Here is a 24,053-nt window from a genome sequence, read left to right on the forward strand (position 1 = left end):
GTTGCCACTTTGACATAATGGCAAAAGAGGGATGTACCTCAACTACAGTAAAAATGAATAGTGAATGAAAAATATGCTTTAACTCAACAGTGGTAGCAAGTTACCAGATGGGTCATCCTCAAAAATAATGTTCCTGCTAACTATTAATCAATGATTAAAAATATGAAATTTTTGCCTACTTCCTAACTTGCTTTTTATTGTAACAGTTTCTGAAGTGAAATTTTTTAGTGTTTTTATACAGAAATTATATGCAAGGACCTCTTGGGCAACCCTCCACTGGATAAGTGGAGGTAGTACCATCAGCCATAATGCTTGGAAGGGTGGAGCAAATGTGCAGTGACTAACCAACTGGAGTTATACTAAAGGATTAGTTCAAAACAAGATGGCAAATAGTTGTTCATTCCATTCAGATTTTTCAATCTGTAAACAATGAGCAAAATTGAGAAGTAATTTTTTTTTGTTGTCTTCATTAAAAACAGAATTTTGCACAAACAAGAGAAACACTAGAGAAGAAGTTAATCTACAATACAGTATATAAGGATGAAATATGGTTACACAGCAATCACACAACTGTTAAAGGAAACCTAAGATGGAACCCAAGCAAAACAATAAGACAATCAGTCTCAGTTCTAAAGCAGAACTGAGACTGATTCAGAAAGCAGAGCCCCTCATATGATCATAGAGGAGAAAATGATTGTCCCTAGTACTGATATTTGAAATACAATGAAGTGGCAAATTCATTATGCTACCAAAAAGTGTATTAATTGCAGATGCTTTTTTTTTTTTTTTTTGTTCCAGAAAAGATTAACATCAAACAGCAAAAAATGTAATAATTAAACAATATGAAATATAAAAATTAGAAAGACATGTGGCTATGCTTTTTTGTGTCCCCCAATGCAGTATGTAGCATCTAGTGTCTTTTAAATTAGATGGATAATGTTAAAGTTGAGTAAAAAGCAGACTGAGCTAGTTATTTCATAATGGCAAGAATGCTGCAAACATGTTACTTAAATTGAAAAGGTACATACAATTCAACAACATCTTACTGATTAAATGAAAGAATTTTATCTACAATAAAAATCAATTAGGAGTAAGTGAAAAGGAATCTTCATTTGATGAAGACAGAAACTAGAAGTGAGGATGAAACTGATTTCATGGCACCAATAAATTCTGAATAAGTCAGCTGAAAAAAGAAAATTTAAAATACTGTCACCAATATAAATTAACTTATTAAATAAACAGAGGCAATACATATTTTTTTTTATTTCTTAGTAATAAATATTTTAGACAATTTCTTCCAAAATTTATATATATAAAGCTCTTAATATAATCAACCATAAATTTTCTTTTTTTTTTTCAAAATCCATTAACTTACTACAGATTTCTCATTTTTTTTTTTTTTTTTTTGTGTGGGGTTTATATTGTGCATCTCTTTGCGATTTTTCACACACTTTTGGTCTCAGCATTACTTCCAGGCACTTCTAAATTTCCCACCTTTTGGCTTTGTAACTTTATATTTATTTCAAAATTTTTTCCAGATACATAATACTTCCACACTTTGTCCTACTTTCTATTTGTCCCACATTATATGTTTATATCTCACTTTATCACCTTATTTTCCATTTTTTACTCTAGGCTTGTACATTTTGTATATAGCATACATTTAATAGTTTACGACTACATTTAGTATGATGTCTCTATGCAATGCATTTTTTTTTTTTTTTTTTTTTTTTTAGTTTCTACTTATTTGTAGTTTTGAGAGGTTTTGTCACTAGGTGGCACTGTCTTAACTTTATATCTGAATCTCATCATCAAGCGTTATTCAGTTTTGGTTTAAATTTTTCCTGTGTACATTTATGTTGCCACTTTTCTTTTTACCTTTACTTGGATTAGACTAACACATTAATATACTTCTAGAAATTTCTGTTGTCAATTCCAGTTTTTAATTTCTCATCTTCATAGTCAAATGTAAAGCTCACACAACCAATTTCCACTGATTAAATCCATTAACTTACTACAGATTTCTCATTAGTTTTTGTGTGTGTGTGTGGGGGGGGGGTTATATTGTGTATCCCTTTGTGATTTTTCACACACTTTTGGTCTCAGCATTACTTCCAGGCACTTCTAAATTTCCCACCTTTTGGCTTTGTAATTTTATATTTATTTCAAAATTTTTTTCAGATACGTAATACTTCCACACTTTGTCCTACTGTCTATTTGTCCCACATTATATCTGTTTATATCTCACTTTATCACCTTATTTTCCATTTTTTACTCTAGGCTTGTACATTTTGTATATAGCATACATTTAATAGTTTATGACTACATTTAGTATGATGTCTCTATGCAATGCATTTTTTTTTTTTTTTTTTTTTAGTTTCTACTTATTTCTAGTTTTGAGAGTTTTTGTCACTAGGTGGCACTGTCTTAACTTTAACTTAATCTTAATCTCATCATCAAGCGTTATTCAGTTTTGGTTTAAATTTTTCCTGCGTACATTTATGTTGCCATTTTTCTTTTTACCTTTACTTTGATTAGAGTAATACATTAATATGCTTCTAGAAATTTCTGTCGTCGATTCCAGTTTTTAATTTCTCGTCTTCATAGTCAACTGTAAAGCTCACAACAATTTCCGCCCCCCCCCCCCCCCAAATCCTTGTAAAATTTTTTATTTTGTTAAATTTAATTGTAATTTATTTCGGTAACAAATTTTTTTTATTTATGTTTGTGCTTTTTACCCTTTGGCTTGTGGTTTACATCAGACATGAAGATACGTCGCTATTTCGCTTGCAATACTGGCCGCTGACACCTGATGAGAGACCAATTTTGTAAGTTGTGTGGCAACATCCTTATTTTGTCAATTTTATAATTATTTTTCTCTTATACTTTTTTTGTTGTTTCCTTCTATCTCTCTCTATCTCCATTTTTTTCCCTCACTTTATATATCAGACATGAGGGACAGTACAAAGTAATGCCTCCTATTTTTTTTCCTCAGAAAATTTAATTCCTACAACTACAAGTCACCATTTTCTATGAACTTCCACCATCTCTGAGTCAGATGCTGCATTCTAATCCTGTAAAAGTCCTTACTCTTACTCTGGAGGACTTTGCAAATGCTGTGCTTGAGTTGGTCATCATCTGCAAAATGGGTTCCACAGAGTGCATCCTTCAATGGGCTGAAGAGGTGACAGTCGGAAGGTGCAAGATCCAGGCTTATGAGAGGAGGTGAGGAAGAACAGTGCACCCTAATTTTGAAATGGCATCCATTGTGTGTAGACTGGTATAGTCTGCACACGATGCATGGAGAAGAGGAACCTTATTAATGTTTTTGTCTGGTCGAACTCTACGGATGCGGGCTTTCAACTTTTTCAATGTTTCCACAAATCAATCTGAATTTATTGTGGTGCCACGCTCCAAGGCATCCACAAGTATGCCAATATAGTACAGTAGACTGTCAAAATAACAGCACATTGAGGTCCGATATACATACAGCGCAATGTCTTGCAGTGGTGAAAAAATAAAACGGCAAGTCACGTGATTACTGTATTTGTTTACAGTTTACCATTTTCAAAGTGAATTCTGTACTGATAATGCAGACTATACCACTGTTTTACATTTATTTTAAATTAAAAACCCCTCAACTATGGCTCCTAAAGTTGATAAACCTCATACAGAGAAGAAAAGAAGAACATTAAAACCTAGTGATATAATCCAAACTATTACATTAGGGTCACCTGGAATGTTAATTCATATACCCATGTGTATTGTGTCTGTAAATTACGTGCGTTCTCTGGTCGATTTGCCTGTTTTGCTGGACAACCCTCCCATTTCTGAGAAGACCTTGCTATCTATACCTGAGACCTACTAACTCAGCCATGGAGTGGGGGAAAAAAAAGCCTATAAAAGTTACACTCAGTATGGTGTACATAATGGTCGCATCATTGACGGTATTCGAACCTGGGCCTTTTCCACCCGGTGTGGGGAGGATGGTGACAGTACCACTGTGCTACGTGCGCAGACTAAACTTGATATAATAAAGAAAATAGAATGGGGCATAAGCAGAAGTGTATTGATGGCAGAATATAATGTTGGATCGTCAAAATGTTTGTTTAATTGCATTCTTAATCTCTCTATTTCTTATTTGGCCTCATTAAATACATTATAAATAAAACTTTCTAGATAACAGAAAAATCGAAATAACAGCACCTTAAATCCCCGAAGGTGCTGCTATTTCAAAAGTCTTCTATATTATGTAAAAATATAATGAATTCCTTGCTTTTGTACTGATAACTTAAAAGTTTAGCACTTGCATCCAACTTTTAAACATTTGGATTTACTCTGCAATGTATGCTGTAGAGCCGTCAACATGGGGTTTCTAATTGAAATATGACATTCTGGTGAAGAATACTATATGGACTATAAAAGTAAAAATTGCATTCATAAAGATTGTAGTTTCCAAATTGATAAAAAAAATTACATATCACAAGTGGTTGCAAAGGGTTTCCTCCACTTAAACATTTTCCTGATGATGCTATAATCACCCTATAGTAAATTAATAAGAGGAGTTTACCTCAATATAGTATGTGGAACACTTCCGTATGATACCCTCCAGAAATTAAAACGGAAAAAACGAAAAAATCGACAACTTACCGGTACATTAAAGTAAAATATTCTGCTTTGGACTCAGAAATACAAATATTAACTAGCAGATTCTTGAACAGGGGTTATCCCATTAACACAATAAATTGAATTAGGGTACAAGCTAAGGATAGGATAAAAAATACTACACCAATCAACAATAGTAATATCAAAAAATACTTTATTTCTGTCCCATATGTTGAACAGTGGCACAAACAGCTTAACAGATTCTTTAAAGATACCGAATTTAAAATTATAGCTAGGCCTATACGGAAGTTACACACTATACTGAACAATCGCTCGTTTCTTTCCGCGTTTGCAACACAAATTAATGATCTAGAATACAACATTTCTTGCGGTGATTGCGACTCGTCTTACCAGGGTTCGACGCGGTTTTCTCTTAATATTCGTATAAATCAACACGAAGCCTCAGTTCGTGCTTCTCGTTCAGCAGCGTCAGAATTAGCCTTTCATGCCATTAACAAAAAACATACTTTTTTATTTAACGAGGCCAAAATACTTAACGTTCAACGTAATTATACGCAACTATTAATTGCAGAAACCGTTGAAATTAAATTACACGAGAATTCTGTTAACGTTCGGCGGCCATATTTGATCTCCGATGCGTGGACTTTTACGCGAATGCGCGAAGACATATAATCACTATTTAAGTTGCAGGTTTAGCCTGATTCGGTAATTTTCATTCCTGTGATCACGACAGTCGGTCGAAAAGCATTGTCAGCTTCAGGAAGGAAAATCGTTTTGAATAATTTCGTTAGATTCTTTTAATTGCGTTAATTTGAATTTTAATTGTTTTGAATTGATTTTGAATTGTGTTAAATTGATTATTTATATTTTACTTTAATTATTTAATTATTTATATTTTACTTTAATGTACCGGTAAGTTGTCGATTTTTTAGTTTTTTCTGTTTTAATTTCTGGAGGGTATCATACGGAAGTGTTCCACGTACTATATTGAGGTAAACTCCTCTTATTAATTTACTAATATTATTATCAACGTAGAACATATTGAGTATTACAGCTCTGATTCATACTATCTAATCACCCTATAGGAAAAATATCCCATTCAATATAGTAATTTTTTTTTAAAAAAACTCTTTTAACCAAACCCATATTTTTAGGCATTTATATTGTGAATACCAGTAATTATCTTATTCAAATCTGGTTTCCAAAAAAAACATACTCATCCAGACCACCAAATTTACACATGTATTGTTAGTTTGGGTTGGATTAGACTGTAAACACCAAAGTTGAATATAATTGCAATAATTACAGTGATGGCTTTATGAATACAATTAATAAAATATATTGAAAGGTTTAATTTTTGTTAATTAAACTCTGCCACTGCTTTTAATTAAAAATTTAAAGCTTTTGATAGATATTTCATTCAGCACCCAAAGTTTTAAATGAGCTCTTCCCTTTATGATTCTAGTAAAATCCAATCCCTTTTATATACACTATGAATGTTGTGTATTAATGGTAAGCACTCTTAAAATTATAAAACACGTTGCAGAGGTGCCACTTCTCTGCACAACTACAGCTTTGTGTTACAGTTACAGCACAAATTTTCACAGTAGTCAACCAAAAGTGTATACTGCACCCAGGACTTGGAATACCATTCTGGGTCATCACATATGTAACTAAGAATTAAAAATAAAATATTTTATTAATGAGCATTCTGTTTCATAAAATTTCCCATCTCAACCTCTGAATGTACCTAGAAAGTACACACTGTTAAAGTGATCAAACATTTTTAGGGTGAGTTAAATTTACTAGGATCATTTTTGACTTCACAAGCCTCCTGAATTTTTAATTTATAATCCAGTGGGTTCAAACTGGGCTCCCAGTCTGAAAATATCTCAAACACAACTCAAGAATAATGTCTGAGATGACAGCCTTACAAGTAATGACAACTGAATCCTACAGAAATGACCACTTACTTCCAAAGAGCATGTTCAGTTAAGACAGTACAACCTTCTTTAAAATGTCTGCAAGGTACTTTTTCAAAAGTCTTGCCTTCCTGTTCACAGAAATGTAGGTTTGTCTGTGACACCTTTGTATTTCCCACAACTCACCAAACTATCACTGATGCAGAATGATCTCTCTCTCTCTTTCCCCCAGGTGTAACTTCAGCTGCATCCCTGGAGCTGTGCCAATAAAAGTCATCGTTTTGATGATTAAATATAGATTTCAATGCAAGCAAGTTCATTTTGAATCTGTTTTTTCGCTACTACAGAAACAGTTTCAAATTGAAATTGGTCCTTGAGGTTGTCACAGACATTCCGTCAGATATGTCAGTCAGACAAGCTGTACTTGCTACCTGGGAGTCTAAAACGCTGATGGAACTGATATTCGGGTGACACTCAAGTCAAGTGGACCCAATTTCGGCGAAGTAGGGAAGGTCTGACAGCCAAATCCTCTGCTTGCACATTCACGATGGTGGGACTGTTAGTAATCCTGGGTATAACCTCCATACACAAGTACATGGTGGCTGACCACCTAGGTGTGAACGTGAACCAATGTAAGCAGGGGTCAAGGTGTGGCGCCCACACCACATGGAGGAATGCCGCCCCTCTATGTTACCAGGCAGTACTAGGTGGTAGATGACTCTCATCAACCGGTGCAATACCACCACTTTGCTTACTGGAGGCTTGAAGTGGTGTAACCCATGTTTAGTCTCTAGAGCTAAGTTCTGGTCAACCCTTCCCTATCTCTTCCATCATGCAGTATGATTGATGACTTTTGAGGTTATGATGAAAATCGTGGTGAGACCAAATATTCCTTACATTTCGAGGGTACAGCTCTAAAACGATGTTTGCAGAAGGCCGCTAGTTAGTACACCGGACCGAACCTATTGGTAACTCTCTAGGAGGTTTCTGGATCAGCTAGAGTATAATCTTGTTACCTCTACTCTGCCAGATAGTGACTGGAGGGAGTCTGAGTAGTGTGTATGCGGGGAGCATTGTCGAGGCCACGTTATGTCAAGGAACTGGGTATATTCTTACCATGTGTACGCCATAACCAAAAATTTCATTACTTCATACAGCATGTCCCATCCACTTTTTCTTACTATTGAATACACCATGAATTGTCAAACCAGTAGAGCAAGCTTATCTGCGAAAAGATCTAAGCCTCCCAAGCACTTTCTTGTTCATTTCACAAATATACGTGGTCCAAATCTAATCTTAACGATGTCCATTTTCACTTGCAGTCTGCCAAACCCCATGTACTTTTTCTGACAGAATCAGTTATCGGTTGATTCAACTACTGCTCATCTCAGATGCCCAAATTATTCACTGTATGATTCCTTTCGCCTCAAAGGTGGTACATGTGCATATGTGCATTCTGATATTCCCTGTCAGAGACTTGGCAATTTGGAATCTCCTCTCTTTGATCTTCTCTGGCTTAATCTCTCTACCTCATTGTGTCAAATTCATCTGTTGTCTCTACCGTTCTCCCAAATCCACTAATCACTTGGAGCTCTTTGACTTCCTCTCTTTGCAACTTGACTTTCTCCAGTCCAACTTTCCTAACAGTGAGGTAATTTTCCTTGGTGATTTTAATGTTCACAACTCTAGCTGGCTTCCGTTTTCTAGTCAGACCGACCCAGCTGGTCGAGATGTTGAGGCTTTTGCAATTACTAATGACCTTGCACAGATTGTTCATTTACCTACAAGAATACCGGACAATCCTAATCATACAGCCAACACGCTTGATCTTTTTCTCACAAACAACCCTTCTAAGTACATGGTCGAAGTGAGAGGTCCTTTAGGCACTTCAGATCACAACTTGGTGATTGTCTCTTCTCCAATGGAGCCTTTATCTCATGGCTATTCCCAACCTCGTGTTGTTTGGCATTGCAAGAATGCAAAATGGGATGACCTGCGAGATTTCCTTTCTTCTTTTCCTTGGTCGGATTCATCATCATCATCATCAGCCATTTTCAATCCACTGCAGGATGAAGGCCTCTCCAGCAACTTTCCAGTTCATTCTGTTTTGAGCACTGGCCATCCATTTACTACCCAAAAACTCATGAATTTCATCTATCCATCTCCGCCTTTGTCTTCCAGGTTTTCTTCTATTACTGTTTCAAAACTTCTGATGTCAATGTCTGCTCAGATCGTGTCAGTGAAATTATTCTTGCAGGAATGGAATCCTTTATCACACACTCCACTTTAAAATCTCGTCCTTTATCTAAACCTTGGGTTTTCCAATAAATGTGCTACGGCTGTTCAAGAGAACAATGTTGCATATCGTAATTGGCTTGTTTCTAATTCTTCAGTTTCATTTTCTGCCTACACCAAAGCTTGCAACAATTGTAAAGCAGTTATTAATCAGTCCAAACTAGAGTTTGAACAGGCTAAGAGTAGAAAACTTGCTTCTTGCCCTAATGGTAGCCGAGCAATCTGGTCTCTTGCCAAAGCTATTGGCCACAACTTTTGCCCACATCTGCTCCCCCTCTGTCCAAACCAGATGGTTCTGTAGTCACTTCAGCCAAGGATAAAACTGACCTGCTAGCATCCCATTTTTCTTCCAACTCATGTATTAATGATCTTGGTAAAACACCTCCCACCATTCCCAACACGCTCTCCATTCAATGCCTCCTGCGGTCTTCCGTCAAAAGGATGTCAGAAGGATTTTGATGAATCTTGATGCTAAGAAAGCTCCAGGTCCTGATGGTATTTCTTCACTTGTTCTCAAAACCTGTGCTCCTGAACTTACTCCTATTCTTTGCCGCCTTTTTTCACTTTCTTATTCCAAAGGTGTTTTGCCTTCTGCTTGGAAATTTGCTCATATCCAGCCAGTTCCTAAAAAGGGTAACAAATCCCTCAGATCCAATTATCATCCCACTGCAATTACTTCTACTCTTTCTAAAGTAATGGAGAAATCAATTAACCGCCAACTCTTAAACTACCTAAGAAACCTTCCCTCTGATCAACGATCGCCAGTATGGATTCGTCAGTGTCGATCCACTGGTGGCTTATGTTACCCATTTATGGACTAATTCAATGGAAAGGTTCGGTGAAACATAAGTAGTTGCTCTTGACAATCTCAAAGGCTTTCGATCGTGTTTGGCATAAAGGTCTTCTAAACAAGCTTCCATCTTATGGTTTGCCAACAGTTTTTAGTAATTGGTTATCCAGTTTTCTCTCTGATCGCTCACTGAAGGTGATGGTAGATGGCTCTCTGTCTTCTAACTTCTCCACTAATCCCGGTGTCCCCCAAGTTTCAGTTCTTTCTCCACTCTTTTCCTCTTGTTGTTGTATGTTTTATGGCACAACGGCAACTAAAGGCCAATATGCGCCATTTTCCTCTTGTATGTTAATGACCTTCTTCCGTTGACTGGAAATCCTATCCATAGTTTTACCGATGATAGCACATTGCATTCTACTTTCCATTTTGAGAAACCTTGCCCTGCTCAATCAGCTTCAACCTCTCGAAAATCTGCGAACAATTCCTTAAATGCCGATCTTCAGGTACTTCTCCAGTGGGGCAAAGACAACTTAGATGATTTCAACTCTTCTAAAACTCAGTCTTGTCTTATATCTCGCAAAAAGGATTCTTCTGCTCCTAAGCTTATCTTTAGTGACACTCCGATTTCTAGGCAAAATGATATATCTCTTTTGGGGATTACCCTGACTTCTAATCTCTCTTGGCACAAGCACATTACAAATATTGCTTCCTCTGCATCTAAAAAACTTGGTTTTCTCTTTCGCTCTCAGCGTTACTTTTCTTCCAAACAGCTGCTCACTCTGTATAAATCACAAATCCGCCCTGCCATGCAATATTGTTCCCACATCTGGGATGGTGCCCCCAAAACCTCTCTCCGGTTTCTTGATTCCATTCTGAAGAGGGCAGTTAGGTTAATTAATGATTCATCTCTAACACAGTCTCTCCACTCGCTGTATCATAGACGTACTGTTTCTGCTGCATGCCTCGTCTACAGATACTTCCATGGGCACTGTTCTTCTGAATTGGCTTCTATAATTCACGCTCTCTCTTTCAAAACAGTCTGAACACGTGCCGCCACCAGCCAACATTCATTTACTGTCCAACTACAAACCCACAGAACCAACTCTTCATCTTCCTCATTTATTCATTCAACTGCCGTTTTCTGGAACAACCTTCCTTCATACGTATTTCCTGAAAATTACAATCTACAGAAGTTCAAGTCCAATGTCAACAAATATCTTCTTTCGTCTTCTCAACCTCCAACCCAAGCACAGTACTAAGTACTATAGGTTCTAATACCTCTCGTGTTTGGGGTTTACATAAAAAAAAATAAAATAAAGTTTACACTTCTACCATCTGATTTCCATTAGAACATGTATTAACATCTGCTCTCTCTTTCTATGGAAAAGAAGTATCAATAAATCTGAGTCTATTAACAATGATCATGATTCTTAGCTGCAATTAACAGGTTCAACCTTGTCTGTCTGCCTGCCTCTCACCTATCTCTTTAAGTATCTCTTTGAGTAGGGGTGCAGTTTATCTGCATATATGTTGCACATTGTTTGTTTCTTTTGTGTTTGCTTAGCATTGGATTATGGTTAAAATATTTAAGCAGAAGCAAAGGAAGTATCTAAATTACCCTGATAATTTCTGCTACGTATGTGGATGGCTTACAACAAAAACTCAGAGAAAGAAAATCCACAGTATTGCTAAACATGCATATTCTTTGTACTTTGGTTGCAACATTGGTGATCAGGTTCTACATGTGTTGTATTATGTGCACAAATCTGAAGCTATGAAAATTAAAAGTATGAATTTTGTTGTTCCTACGGCATAGGGGGAACTGTGCAACCACACAGTTAATTGCTATTTCTGCACAATAAAAATATCAAGTATGTCCAGAAAAAGCCAGCACAGCATCAAATTCAAATATCTTAACATATCATCTGCAATAAGACCTGTTTCACATAATGAAGCCCCTGCCAACACCAGATCCCTCGAAATGAAGGGATAAAGGAAGCAGTGACGAATATAGCAAGGATTCTTGTGTTTCACACTTTCCAGGACCATCACTTAGTCTGCCAGGAGCAAAAGTTGATGACGTTGCAGATATCATCTTTTAAGAGTATAAAAGGTGATATTGTTGTACACGTTGGCACTGATGACATTAAAAGTAGATCTGCGGACTTACTTAACAAATACAGGTCAATGTTGAAAAAAAGTCCCGAGTTAGGGTACAATTTGAAAGTTACTGCAATTCTGCCCAGACATGGTAGGAGGGAGCATATGATGAGAGCCTTGTCAATATATTCAGCCATGGAGAGATTGTGCGAGACTCATCGGGTAGAATTATTGGTCTGCACTTGTTAACAGGAGAGACTACTTCTATAGGGATGAGATACACTTAAATAGAAAGTGTGCAAGGGTAATGATTATAGTATAGAGGCAGTGTAAGGTGGGTCAGAAAACTGCTAGCTTGGAGGAATTCATACACTAATAGATTAACAGTAGCCACAGGCAGAGGTAAAAGAGATTCTTGCACTGCTTCCATTGGAATGAGCAACAGCACGGAAAGCAAGGCACTGGGAATTTCAAGAACTGCTGGGAGTCATCATGGTACAAGTAAATACATGGACTGTGTTGAGTAACTAAGAGTAAGAATAGGTGCATGTATACTTGCATGTACACCAATGCTTGAAGTATAGTAAATACATCTGATGAATTTGAAGTGCTGGTTAAGACATCAAAGGTGGATATTGTTGGGATATCAGAGAAATGGTGTCACACAGATATAAGGAATGCAGAATTAGAATTTGGGGAATACAATGGGTGCAAAAAGGATAGACACAATAGGAAGGAAGGAGGGGTTATGCTGTTAGTTAAGAAACATAAAATCTAAGGAAGTGCATCCAATTGACATGGGTGGACAGCACAACATTGAGTCAGTTTGGTGTGACATAAGCACTAGGAAAAAAGATGAAGGTAGGCATGTGTTATAGGCCTAATGACTGACTCTGATGAGTAAAATGAACAACTGTACAGAGAAATAAGACTGGGTCAGTAAATCAGAATGTCTTATAATGGGGGACTTTAACTTCCCAGATACTGACTAGAACTTGTGGATTGGTCACTAGCACTACGAGGACTCTATGGATTTATTGGACGACTGTTTTCTACAGTAGCATGTTCGAGAGGTAACCAGAGGAAGTAATACTCTTCAGCTGATTATCAGCAGTGATTATTCATGCATTAAGAATCTGAAGATAAAAGAACCACTAAATGACAGGGTAAATCCCATTGCCACCCGTCCACAATCTTTGAGTAAATCCGACATCAGTGTACTGATCTGGGATTTACCCAAAGATGTAGCTACCATCAAGAATAAAGGGTGGGGGGTTTTGCTTTCGTAAAGGTGACTACAACGGTCTCAAGCAGTTTATAAATTCTATAGAGTTGGACTAACTGATGATGTTACCATCAGCAAATTCTAAATGGGTATTAAATCAAGGGATCAATCTTGGAGGTTATTAGGCTTTTCATACCAATTAGGAAATACTGTTCAAGGTTTAGGCCTAAATGAATGTCAGATGAAATAATGAGACTCGTGGCAGAGAAGAAAAATGCAAAGTATACATATAAATTATCAGGAGACACAGTAGCCTATGGAAGATATGAGTTAGCCTGTAATCAAGTCACAAAGGAGGTTAGGCAAACAGAGGCAGATTCCGAGACATCTTTGCAAAGGATGCAAAGAAAAACAGCAGGCTTCTTTACTTAGGTAAACTCTAGAAGGAAGAGGATGAATCAGATTGGTCCACTTGATATCAAAGGTTCGACTGTTGATGATCCCGTGTAAATGTCAGACTTAAAGTCTAACTTTGCAGATGTAACAAAGGATGTCAGGGCAGTTAATGACAATATGGATCTACAAAATTAAGCCGTTGGGCTGAGAAATGGCAATTAAGGTTAAACATTGACAAATGCAAAGTACTGCATATAGGTAGCAGTAATTCCTTATTGACATAACATGTGTTACTACACTCAGGATAGTAGAAAATGATCTAGGGGTAATTGTGCAGTTGGATATCAAATTCTCTGAGCAGTGCAGACAGGCTGCCAGTACAGCATGCAGTCAATTATATATAGGAATTTTGCTAGCTATTTTTTGCTAGTCACCTCGTTATTTTGCTATAAGGAGGTGACTATCCCATTGTATAAGGCAATGGTTAGGCCACATCTTGAGTACTGCATACAGGTCTGGAGGCCTCTCTTTAGGAAGGATGAAGAGATGCTGGAACAAGTAGAGAGAAGAGCAATGAGATTGGTGAGGGGGAACAAATGGGTGCTCTTACCAAGAAACACTTCAGTTCTGCAAACTGCAGTGTCTCAAGATATACCTGTGAGGTGAGCTGACTGAGGTATTTAAAACTTTGAATGGGTTGAGCAAGCTCCAGAAATAATGCTAGCATTTGTGGCCCTTGAGGCAAGACTGTCACAGTGCCTAATTAATATCGTATCTTAACATACATATACACTGGTGTTCAAAGTTTCCGCATCCTCCGTATTTGGTGGGCACGGGCTTGAACCCAGGTCTAATCAAGAAGCGTGTGCTATGCACTGCTCCTGCCCACCTGGCTACGGAAGCACCATGGGTTTGTTAAGGGAAAGTCTTAGCTGACAAATTTGATTGGATACTATGATGTGGTTATAAAGGAACATGATGCAAAAATAATTTTTAAATAATATACTTGGTTTTCAGGAATGCTTTTGATACTGTTGCACATGGAAGACTACTGTACAAATTGAGCAGTATAGTATTAAGTGCAAGTTGCTACAAAGGAAAAAGGGTGGATGAGTGGGGAGAAGACAGAGTGGTAATCAATGGACACTGCTCTTCATGGATTAATGGTATTAGTGGAGTCTCCCAGAGTTCGGTGTTGGGCCGACTGTTGTTTTGTATATATATATATATATATATATATATATATCGATGATATTGATAAAGATATATCAGGCTTAATAACCAAGTTTGCAGATGACACAAGGTTGGCAGAGTTGTTAATGACAGTAATGGCAGTGCACTACTGCAACAGGATCCAGAGTAGTTGGGCAGATGGGCTGAGAAGTGGCAAGTGAAGTTTAACATTGACAAATGCAAAGTACTGCATATGGGTAGAAGTAACCCCAGAGAAACATATCAACTATGTGGTACTACACTTAGAGTGATAGAAAATGTTTTTCATTTTCTATCACTGGAATTAATAATTGTGCAGTCAGATATGAAGTTTTCTGAGCAGGGCAGGCAAGCTGCCAGAGCAGGTCATGGGGTATTTTCAATGATATACAGGAATTTTGCTAGTAGGGAAAAGGAGGTGATTATTGCTTTGTATGGTCAGGTCTGGAGGCCTCATTTTAGGAAGGATGTAGAGTTGCTTGAGCGAGTACAGAGAAGAGCAACATGATTGGTGAGGGGAGTGAAGGGTCCTCTTACCAAGAAAGGCTTAAGTTCTGCAAGTTGCAGTCTGGAGACGAGGTGTATAAGGTCTTGAATGGGTTGAGCAGGCACAATTCTGGTGGGATTCTTCCTCTTGCTCATATTACAAACCTGAGGGAGCATAAATTCAAAATGAGGAAAGACAGTTGTAGAACTGATGTGCAGAATTTGCCTTTAGGCAATGGGTAGTTGATTGCTGGAACAAACGCAACTAGACAAATTTTTAGAGGGAATGTATGTGTTAAATGGTTTTTTTTTTTTTTTTTTTTTTTTTGGCTGATGCTACATAAGCTTGCTGTCTTGCATCACATGCCTCTATTACTACCTATCCAGAATGGGAAAAGAGGCATGTGACGCAAGGAAGCAAGCCTCTATTACTACCTATCCAGAATGGGAAAAGGTACCGAGGTTGCTGGGATATACTGCCATAATGGAAGAATACTGCTGGTTTCTTAAGATGGAAGCAAAATGGACTATAGGAAATAACCTAATGATCACACAAAGTTAATAAATGATGTCAGATATCAAAATGATGCAACAGAAAATTAAGAAAAACCCCAATTAAGATTTTTATAAAATTGATATCTGTAAATAGAAAATTGGGTGCCACATTTTAAATTTACCCAAAGCAGAAGTCTATGTTCAGCAGAGAAAAAGGCCTTCAAGTTTGAAGAGGCAACAGCCAACCGGATTTCTGAGGCATAAAAAATTTTAGAACTCAAATGAGAATTAACATATTTAAATAGCAGGAAGCGGACATATGAATTAAATTATATCTAAGATACCAGAATTTTAGAATGAAACTCACATCAAGATCTGTGAGAGAAGATATCAATGGGCTGATCTGATTTTCGATGGCAACTGGCTTGTTTTTACTGACAATCCATCATCTTGAAAAATCCAAGTCATAGAAATAAACTATAACTTCGATATTTCAAAGTTTCACATTTCAGAATAATTTTTATTTTGACATTTACAGCCTCATTTACTCATTACGTTGAAATTTACAGCCTCATTAAGTCATTAATTCAGCAGACAAACTGAGAATTTAATTTATGAAAATAATAAAGATATAATATACATAATGTGGAATAGAAGAATAAGCTATGAATTGTGAAAAAAGTATAAAAGAGGAATTTTATGGACTAGGACCACCAAAGCAGAAAAGTGCCCTATTACCATAACAAATATTTTGCATTGACATTCACACATGAGGAGTTATTCAGCAAGGGGAATGCCAGAGGTGTATTCAACTCTGGCAGTAAGCTAGAGAATCTTGTAATAACTGAGAGGAAAGTGGAGGAGAAATTGTTAAAGATAAACACAAGAAAGGCACCTGGGGTGGATGGGATCTATCCAGTTATATTAAAGGAGGCAGCAAAGGAAGTAAGCAAACCCTTAGCCATAATTATGAGAGCTTCCTTGGACTCAGGGGAGGTACCCACAGACTGGAGATGTGCAAATGTGACCCCAATTCACAAAGGAGGATCAAAGGCCGACAAGTAATTATAGACCTGTGAGTTTAAATTCTGTTCCAGGAAAATTGATGGAGGCACTGGTTAAAGAAGTACTGCAGGATCATCTAGACAAGACTTCAGTTATAGCTCGGACACAACATGGTTTTGTTAAGGGGAAGTCTTGCCTGACCAATTTGATTGGATACTATGGTGCAGTCACAAAAGAACTGGATGCAGGGAATAACTTTGATATTATATATTTGGAGCTTAGAAAGGCTTTTGATACTGTTGCACATGGAAGACTGCTGCACAAATTGGAGCAGTGTGGCATTGGAGGCAAATTGCTGCTATGGATAAAGGGGTGGTTGAGGGGAGAAGACAGAGTGGTAATCAATGGACACTGCTCATCGTGGACTAATGTTATTAGTGGAGTCCCTCAGGGTTCGGCGTTGGGTCCATTATTGTTTTCTGTATTTATAAATGATGTTGATGATGGTATATCAAGCTTTATGTCCAAGTTTGCAGACGATACAAAGGTTGGCAGGGTTGTCAAGGACACTACTGACACTATGCTGCTGCAACAGGATCTGGAAAGGTTGAGCAGATGGGCTGAGAGGTGGCAAATGAAGTTTAACATTGACAAATGTAAAGTACTACATATGGGAAACAGCAACCCCAGAGCAACGTATCAACTCTGTGGTACTACACTGACAGTGGTAGAGAATGAAAAGGACCTGGGGGTAATTGTGCAGGCAGATATGAAGTTCTCTGACTGTGCAGACAGGCTGCAAGAGTAGCTCATGGTGTCTTGTCAATAATATACAGGAATTTTTCTAGCAGGGATAAGGAGGTGATTATTCCCTTGTATAGGGCAATGGTCAGGCCACACCTTGAGTACTGTATACAGGTCTGGAGGCCTCATTTCAAGAAGGATGTAGAGCTGCTGGAACGAGTACAGAGAAGGGCAACAAGATTAGCGAATGGAACAAAGGGGTACTCTTACAAAGAAAGACTTAAATTTTGCAAATTACAGTGTCTGGAGACTAGGCACCAGCGAGGTGATCTGATAGGGATGTATAAAGACTTGAATGGTTTGAGCATGGTCAATGCTGATAGGATTCTTCCTCTTGCTCAGAATAATCACCTGAGAGGGCATAAATTCAAATTGAGGAAAGACAGATGTAGGATAGACGTGCAGATATTTGCCTTTAGCCAGCAGGTAGTTGGTTGGTGGAACAGACTTCCATCCCTTGTCGTGGAAGTTGATAGCCTAAATAAATTTAAGGCTTAGCTGGACAGGTATTTTGAACGAACGGAGGGGTGAAGTGGAAGTGGGGTTTTTTTTTTTTTTTTTTTTGGCTGATGCTGCATAAGCTTGCTTTCTTGCATCATATGCCTCTACTAATGCTAAATATATAAATAAAAAAGCTGCATAAAAGTGGTAAGGAACAATCAAATCTATGGTACACACACACAAAAAAAAAAAAAAAAAAAATCCTGTCGTATAATGCACAACCTAATGTTATTATCAATAATCAACCACTCAAATTGCGAGAGAAGACAGCAACATGTAGGCCTCTGTTTTTGAAGTAAACATTATGCAAATAAAGAGTAATTTGAATTTAGCAAATAAGGAAGTGTAAGGTCAAAAAAATGAAAGAAAATACTACTAACAACAATCATAGTTTATGGTTTACCCAACAGCGAATAAGTAAAAATGAACAAAAATAATAAAAATTGTTTCCAAAGTCAAACAAATTTCTAAAAATGCTGGACATTAATAGCACCTAAACTAAGATGAACACTATAATAACCCCGGGTGGAGAAGTGAGGAAAAATTAGTAATTCTAGAAGGAAACAAAAATAAGTGTCATTAATTTTTAATTAAATTCATGATAAACACAGCCCAGCACAGAAATGGAAATAAAGAATTAATAAAGTAGCATAATAAAGGATGCTAAACTTTGTGAAGGAGAGAAAATTAATATAGGAAAAACACAGCTTCTCATTACAAGTTTGTAAAAGTGACGGCTCACGAGAAATAAAAAGAATATAGAAAAAAAAAAAAGTAAAAGAAAAGGTTAGAAAAATAAGACTGGCTCAGGCAGTTTGAGGTTGCAATACCCCAAACTGTCAATGCTTTTGTAATGTATTTTACTTATTTCTTGCTGGAATCTAATAACAATAAAAATATAACATGTATTTCACATTTCTGCAGTAATTAGTATAATAAGGAAATAGTAATAATTCATTACTTATATCTTTAGTAGCTAGAGTTTAGAATGGAACTAGAGTAAAAAAGGAGCTCTTCTAAAAGCAATAGCTTTCATATGTGAAATGGTTAAACCAAGAATATTTCTTTTCCTAGTGCACCCAGCAGGAAAATAAATGCCCATTCATTCCACAAGTTTCTGTTGTAAGCTATCCGGTGCATGCCAACAAATATAACATCCAAGGGTTCAGCTAATGTGCAAGCTACACTATATAAATATCCTAGTCACCTAATTTCAATAAACTTTCATGAAAACCTGTCCATTAGCAGTCGAGCTGTTACATGCAGATGGACATACAGGCAGACACGTTGAAGAAACGGGTACTTTACGCATGTGTGAATGTGATTAAAAACAGCTATAGAGTTTACAATGGTAAAAAATAATAAATAAGAATAAGCAGATGCATACCTAGTAAAATGTTTATTCAATACTACCTACATGTTTGCTATATTCTTATTTACCACTGAAAACTCCACTTCCATTTTTTAAAATTCAAAACCATAGCTCTGTATCTGTTAAGAATCATAAACATGTTTATATAAACTTTTTTTTACTGTTTTTCAGGTCCTGAAACACCTATATTTTCTCTAACTTGCTTCTAATGAATTCACTAGGATATTCTAAATTAAATCCTGATTTCAAAAAAATATTTTACCTTTGAAATGAATTATATAGGTAAAAGTGTGAAGCAAAGCATAACTATTTAAATTTATATCTGAAATTATAATTATACATATGCATTTGAATTACCTGTATTTTTTCCATAATTTTTGTTCTTCCAAAAAGCTGCTGACCTTCAAATGTCATTAACGATTTTTCCTCCTGGGAACCAAATCAAAAATGTTATTAAAAAATACACAATTAATAAATAACATTAATTTAATTTATAAAATAACCAGGCATTTACCAAGCAATCAAAATAATTCTTTTAGATATTAACTGGACTATTTTTTTTTTTTTTGTCATAGTGACTACTTTGGTCAGAATGTGCCAATACATATGATTTATTATGTACTGTCTGCACAAATGTATGTTTATGAGCTGACTTACATGTTGTGCAAGCTGAAAAACTTCGAATAACTCACACGGAATTCAGAGTATACCATCCTGGGATGTAATGCACATGAATGCAAAATTTACACTTGCAAAATAGTCAGATGCTGCCACAAATAGTGCATGGCTCATTGTTAGTTTTGTACTGGAATCTGGTGTAATAAAAGTTACAATGAAGTTTCAACTCTTCTAGCCTTAGACACCCAGAATATAAATAGAAATTTATTTTATTTTATTATTTTGCTTCTATTTTCAGATGAAATTTAAATAATTCTAATCTCATTCGCCCCACAAAAAAAAAAAAAAAAAAAAAAAAACACATTAAAAAGTTACAGAATGATTCACAACGAAAAGATATTAAAAATATAATCTTAACAGAAAAAAAGTCAGCACAATAGCTGCTGAGATATCCCAAATCAAAATAAGTTTATATTGGAGTACTCAGCTGCATTTTGATTCAACACAATATTGTCATTATTTACAACATTCAAAGGTCATTCCACTGAATATTACCATTATATTCTTTATATGGTCTATTCAGCAGCATACAGGACAGCAAAGGTCATTATATAATGTTACTAGCTTCCACTGATATGCAGCAACTCTGCTCTTCTAAAAGGAATTTTAGAAAAATATGGATGGCCATAACTGCGTGGGAGTTAAGCAAGTGGTGATGGGGATATTGGAAAGAGCGATCAATCCCTAATTGATCGTGGTTCCAACTTGCTTCTTATGCAACATGTTCTATGTATGTTGATACACTGACTTATCTATTGAAGACAGTTCTAGTAAATAACTCAGAGTTAAGCACAGGTTCTCTTTGGTCCAGAACACATTTCAAAGAGGGAGGGACTGTAGTATATTTAATACACAAAATAACCTTTTCACAAGTTCCACTACAATACCTTGTAAATAGTAAAAAGAACATGGTAGTGGGAAAGATTTTCAGAGATGTGCCTGTAAGCAGCTCTGTAATGAATGTGGGTCAGTACAATCTTCAAGAGTATGGTAACTGATCACTGGTACACAAGTGCAAAGTACTATATCTGATCATAGTACACATGCTGTGAGACTGGATTCACACACTACCCTAAAAAATTCATAGCCCATTATGAACTATCACATTTTTGTGATAGAGCAGACATTTTTAACTAGTTGGTGGCTGTGTTATAGTATTAAATGAAACTTTTATATGAACTCGCATCATCACCACTTTGTTGAGCAGATGTGAGATATTCGTTAAGTACCTGAACTCATCTTTATTTGTGAAATATACGAAAAGATATTTTGATGGGATCTCTTTTGTTCTCAAGTATATAAATGCAGCAAAATTTCAGCAATTTACAGAACACATTATATTAGATTTAGACTGTTAACAGACTTAGTTGTGCTTGGTCAGAATTCACAAGTTTTAATATAAAAATAAGGCAAAAACTTTTCTTGAAAGGTACTGTGACTTACTGCTGTAGAAAGAGTGTTTCTTTTCTTTCTTTTTTTTGAACAGAGAAGATTTTACTATCCACTCTCACAGTCCTCAGTCAGGTCTCTCTACAGTGCCACAATCTCTGCAGCACAGTCTTTCCATATATGGGTGCCCTTATGCAGATCTTACCAAACAAGCAGAGATGGAGGCTGCCAGAGCCTTACTCTGGAGACTAAACATGGATTTCATCACACTGCTTATCAGAGGCTTAAAGTGACGGTATTGCACCAGTTGATGAGGGTCATCTAGCACCTAGTACTGCCTCTTGACATGGAGGGGCAGCATTCCTCTGTTTGATGTGGATGCAACACACCTAGACCTCTACATGTTGGTTTGTTTCATGGTGGTCACCTCCAGTATACTAGGTGCAATGTTTCACACCTTGCAAATGGAGAGTTAACCATGCTAAAAGAGTTACTAAAAGTACCACCAGTTTATGGTGAGGGTAATAAGAATTCCAATATCTACTGTTTACAGATATGCCAAAACATTTCCAACTTGACACCTACCAAATTGTAATACATTTGCTAAAGTGAAAAAACAGAGAAACAGACATATGCTGAAATCATGCTGGTATAGTGAGATTAACAAACTACAAATATTGAAGGGCAAATATTTCACAGTGAACAAGTATCTCCTACCAAAAGATTATCACACGGCTTAAATGTTTCATCTGCAGGCATACTGAAGACATTACATAAACACTTGGGTGATCACATCAAGTCTACCAGGTGCAGTGTTTCTGACCTTGCACGTTGGGGAGGGATATATTTGGGGTTACTAACAGTCCCACCATCATGAAGATGTGGTTGTTACAGAACAACTGGACTTTGCTGAAAATCAGTTCCATTAACATTTTAGACTCCTAAGTAGCAAGCCCGAGCTGGCATATCTGGAAGAATTTCTGTGACAAATACAGGGACCAAGGGGACATCTTATTTTGAAGATGCAATAGCTACTTCAATATACAAATAGATTGCTGGGAAAAAAACACTACACTGCATCATATATTCATAATTTAACTAGTTTAATAAAATTAACAATTATGTTAACCAATTTTCAGAGGACTGTGCTTCCTGAGGTATGGGAACTGAGAACCCAGGTAGTGTGAGAAAAGCTGCTGGAGTGTTGTTCTTATTAATGATACCTAAGAGCCAGTTGTTAGACAAGCCTTGCTTAGCTGCCAACTGTATCTATCATCTGTAGAAGGGAAGGAGAAGACTCCTGGAAAATATTCCAGTAGTGCTGTGTTGGCTACTTGGCAAGTGAGCTTGTCTGTTGTAGTTTACACGTCATTCTCTGCTCTGTGTTCAGGAGGCTACTTCAAACATTCCTGCTAGTGGTGGATCTGGGGTTAGCCTATATATTTATTCCTGAACATGGAGCAGAGAACAAGAATTTGTAAACATAACAACAAGCAAGCTCATCACTCACCAAACAGTCAACACTCATTAAGAACAAAACACCAGCGACTTATCATATGACCCGGGTTGGCTTTCTTCTGCTATTTTATTTATTTTAATTTTTTTAAATAAATTTTTTAAAATAATTTTAAAATTAAATTTATTTTTTCACTCTATAAACTATTGTAAACTTTTCTCTTCTATTTCATGGGAGGTCTATCTGTTCCCCTTATCTTCTATCCAACCTCCCCATCCCTTCCAATCCCCATACTTCTCAATTCTTATCCCCATTTCCTTTCCCTAAACACCTTGGGGCTCCCAGGCTTGCCTGATAGCCCCAGTATCAGCTAGAAAGTGGACCCTGGTGTACCTCCTTGTGGCCAAGGTTGGAAGTCAGGGGGCAGGGGACCAGGTGCCCCCTGGCTGCAAAGTCGCCAGTGTCAACACTCAACAAGACACATACTTACACACCTGTGTACATACACTTGCTGGCCTTCGCCTTTTCAGATGCTACAGCGGCATATAGGGGAAACCCTGGAGACCGCAATTGAAGCAAACACACCTTGACCTTGCTATCTATGACAATCGCTTCTCAGACTTTTGGCTAAGATCAAGTGCTATCTGTGACAAAATATGTCATGGTTGTACATTACTATTATATTGTTAATGTTTTACTACAGGAGGAAGAGCACAGTCCTCCAAAACATATGGTTGGTTAATGTAATTGTTAAATTTATTAGTCTAGTTAAACTGTGAATGTACAATGCAGCATAGTTCAGCAAATTGTTATTTCCTACATGAGTTATGTCCTTGAGCTACTACATTTTAGACAAAAATAATTTTATTCATATTAAGAAAAGTTATATACAATTAATACTAAGTTTTAAAAAAACACTTATCTGGGAATAAATTTTATTCATTACTCACCATTCAAGTTGATCTCTGAGCCATCTAGAATACCAGATGATTCATGTTAATAGCATCAGTGATCATGAGTACAGCCAACAAATATTTTATACAAAACAAGTACTGAATGAAACTTTTTAATAGTTATATACATATACAAGGTGTTTCAATTAAAAGGCACCCAGGGTTTATCTTGCTTATTTTTATTATTTAAGCTATTTATGATTTTTTTTTTTTTTTTTTTTTTTTTGGCCATACATCGAATGAAATTTTGTAATTTGACGTTCAAATTGGGCTAAATATTGTTATTTAGATTTTACAATTTTTAAATTAAAATTTTGACTTAATCAAAAGGCTTTTATCCCCAATGGG

The 24,053-nt window shown here is 36.5% G+C and overlaps 1 protein-coding gene across 1 annotated transcript in view; it reads right to left on the reverse strand.

The window, feature by feature from the left end:
* Positions 1–24,053, reverse strand: part of Ntf-2 (nuclear transport factor-2) — a 58,466-nt gene that overhangs the window by 26,305 nt on the left and 8,108 nt on the right. Inside the window, exon 2 of the mRNA XM_090382391.1 lies at positions 19,587–19,658. Within this exon, the coding sequence (XP_090238517.1) occupies positions 19,587–19,658 (72 nt within the window). The remainder of the gene's footprint in view (positions 1–19,586; positions 19,659–24,053) is intronic.

The sequence above is a fragment of the Mastigoproctus giganteus genome, chromosome 10 (genome assembly GCF_048544385.1).
Source record: "Mastigoproctus giganteus isolate SK-2022 chromosome 10, ASM4854438v1, whole genome shotgun sequence".
NCBI classification, from domain to species: domain Eukaryota; kingdom Metazoa; phylum Arthropoda; class Arachnida; order Uropygi; family Thelyphonidae; genus Mastigoproctus; species Mastigoproctus giganteus.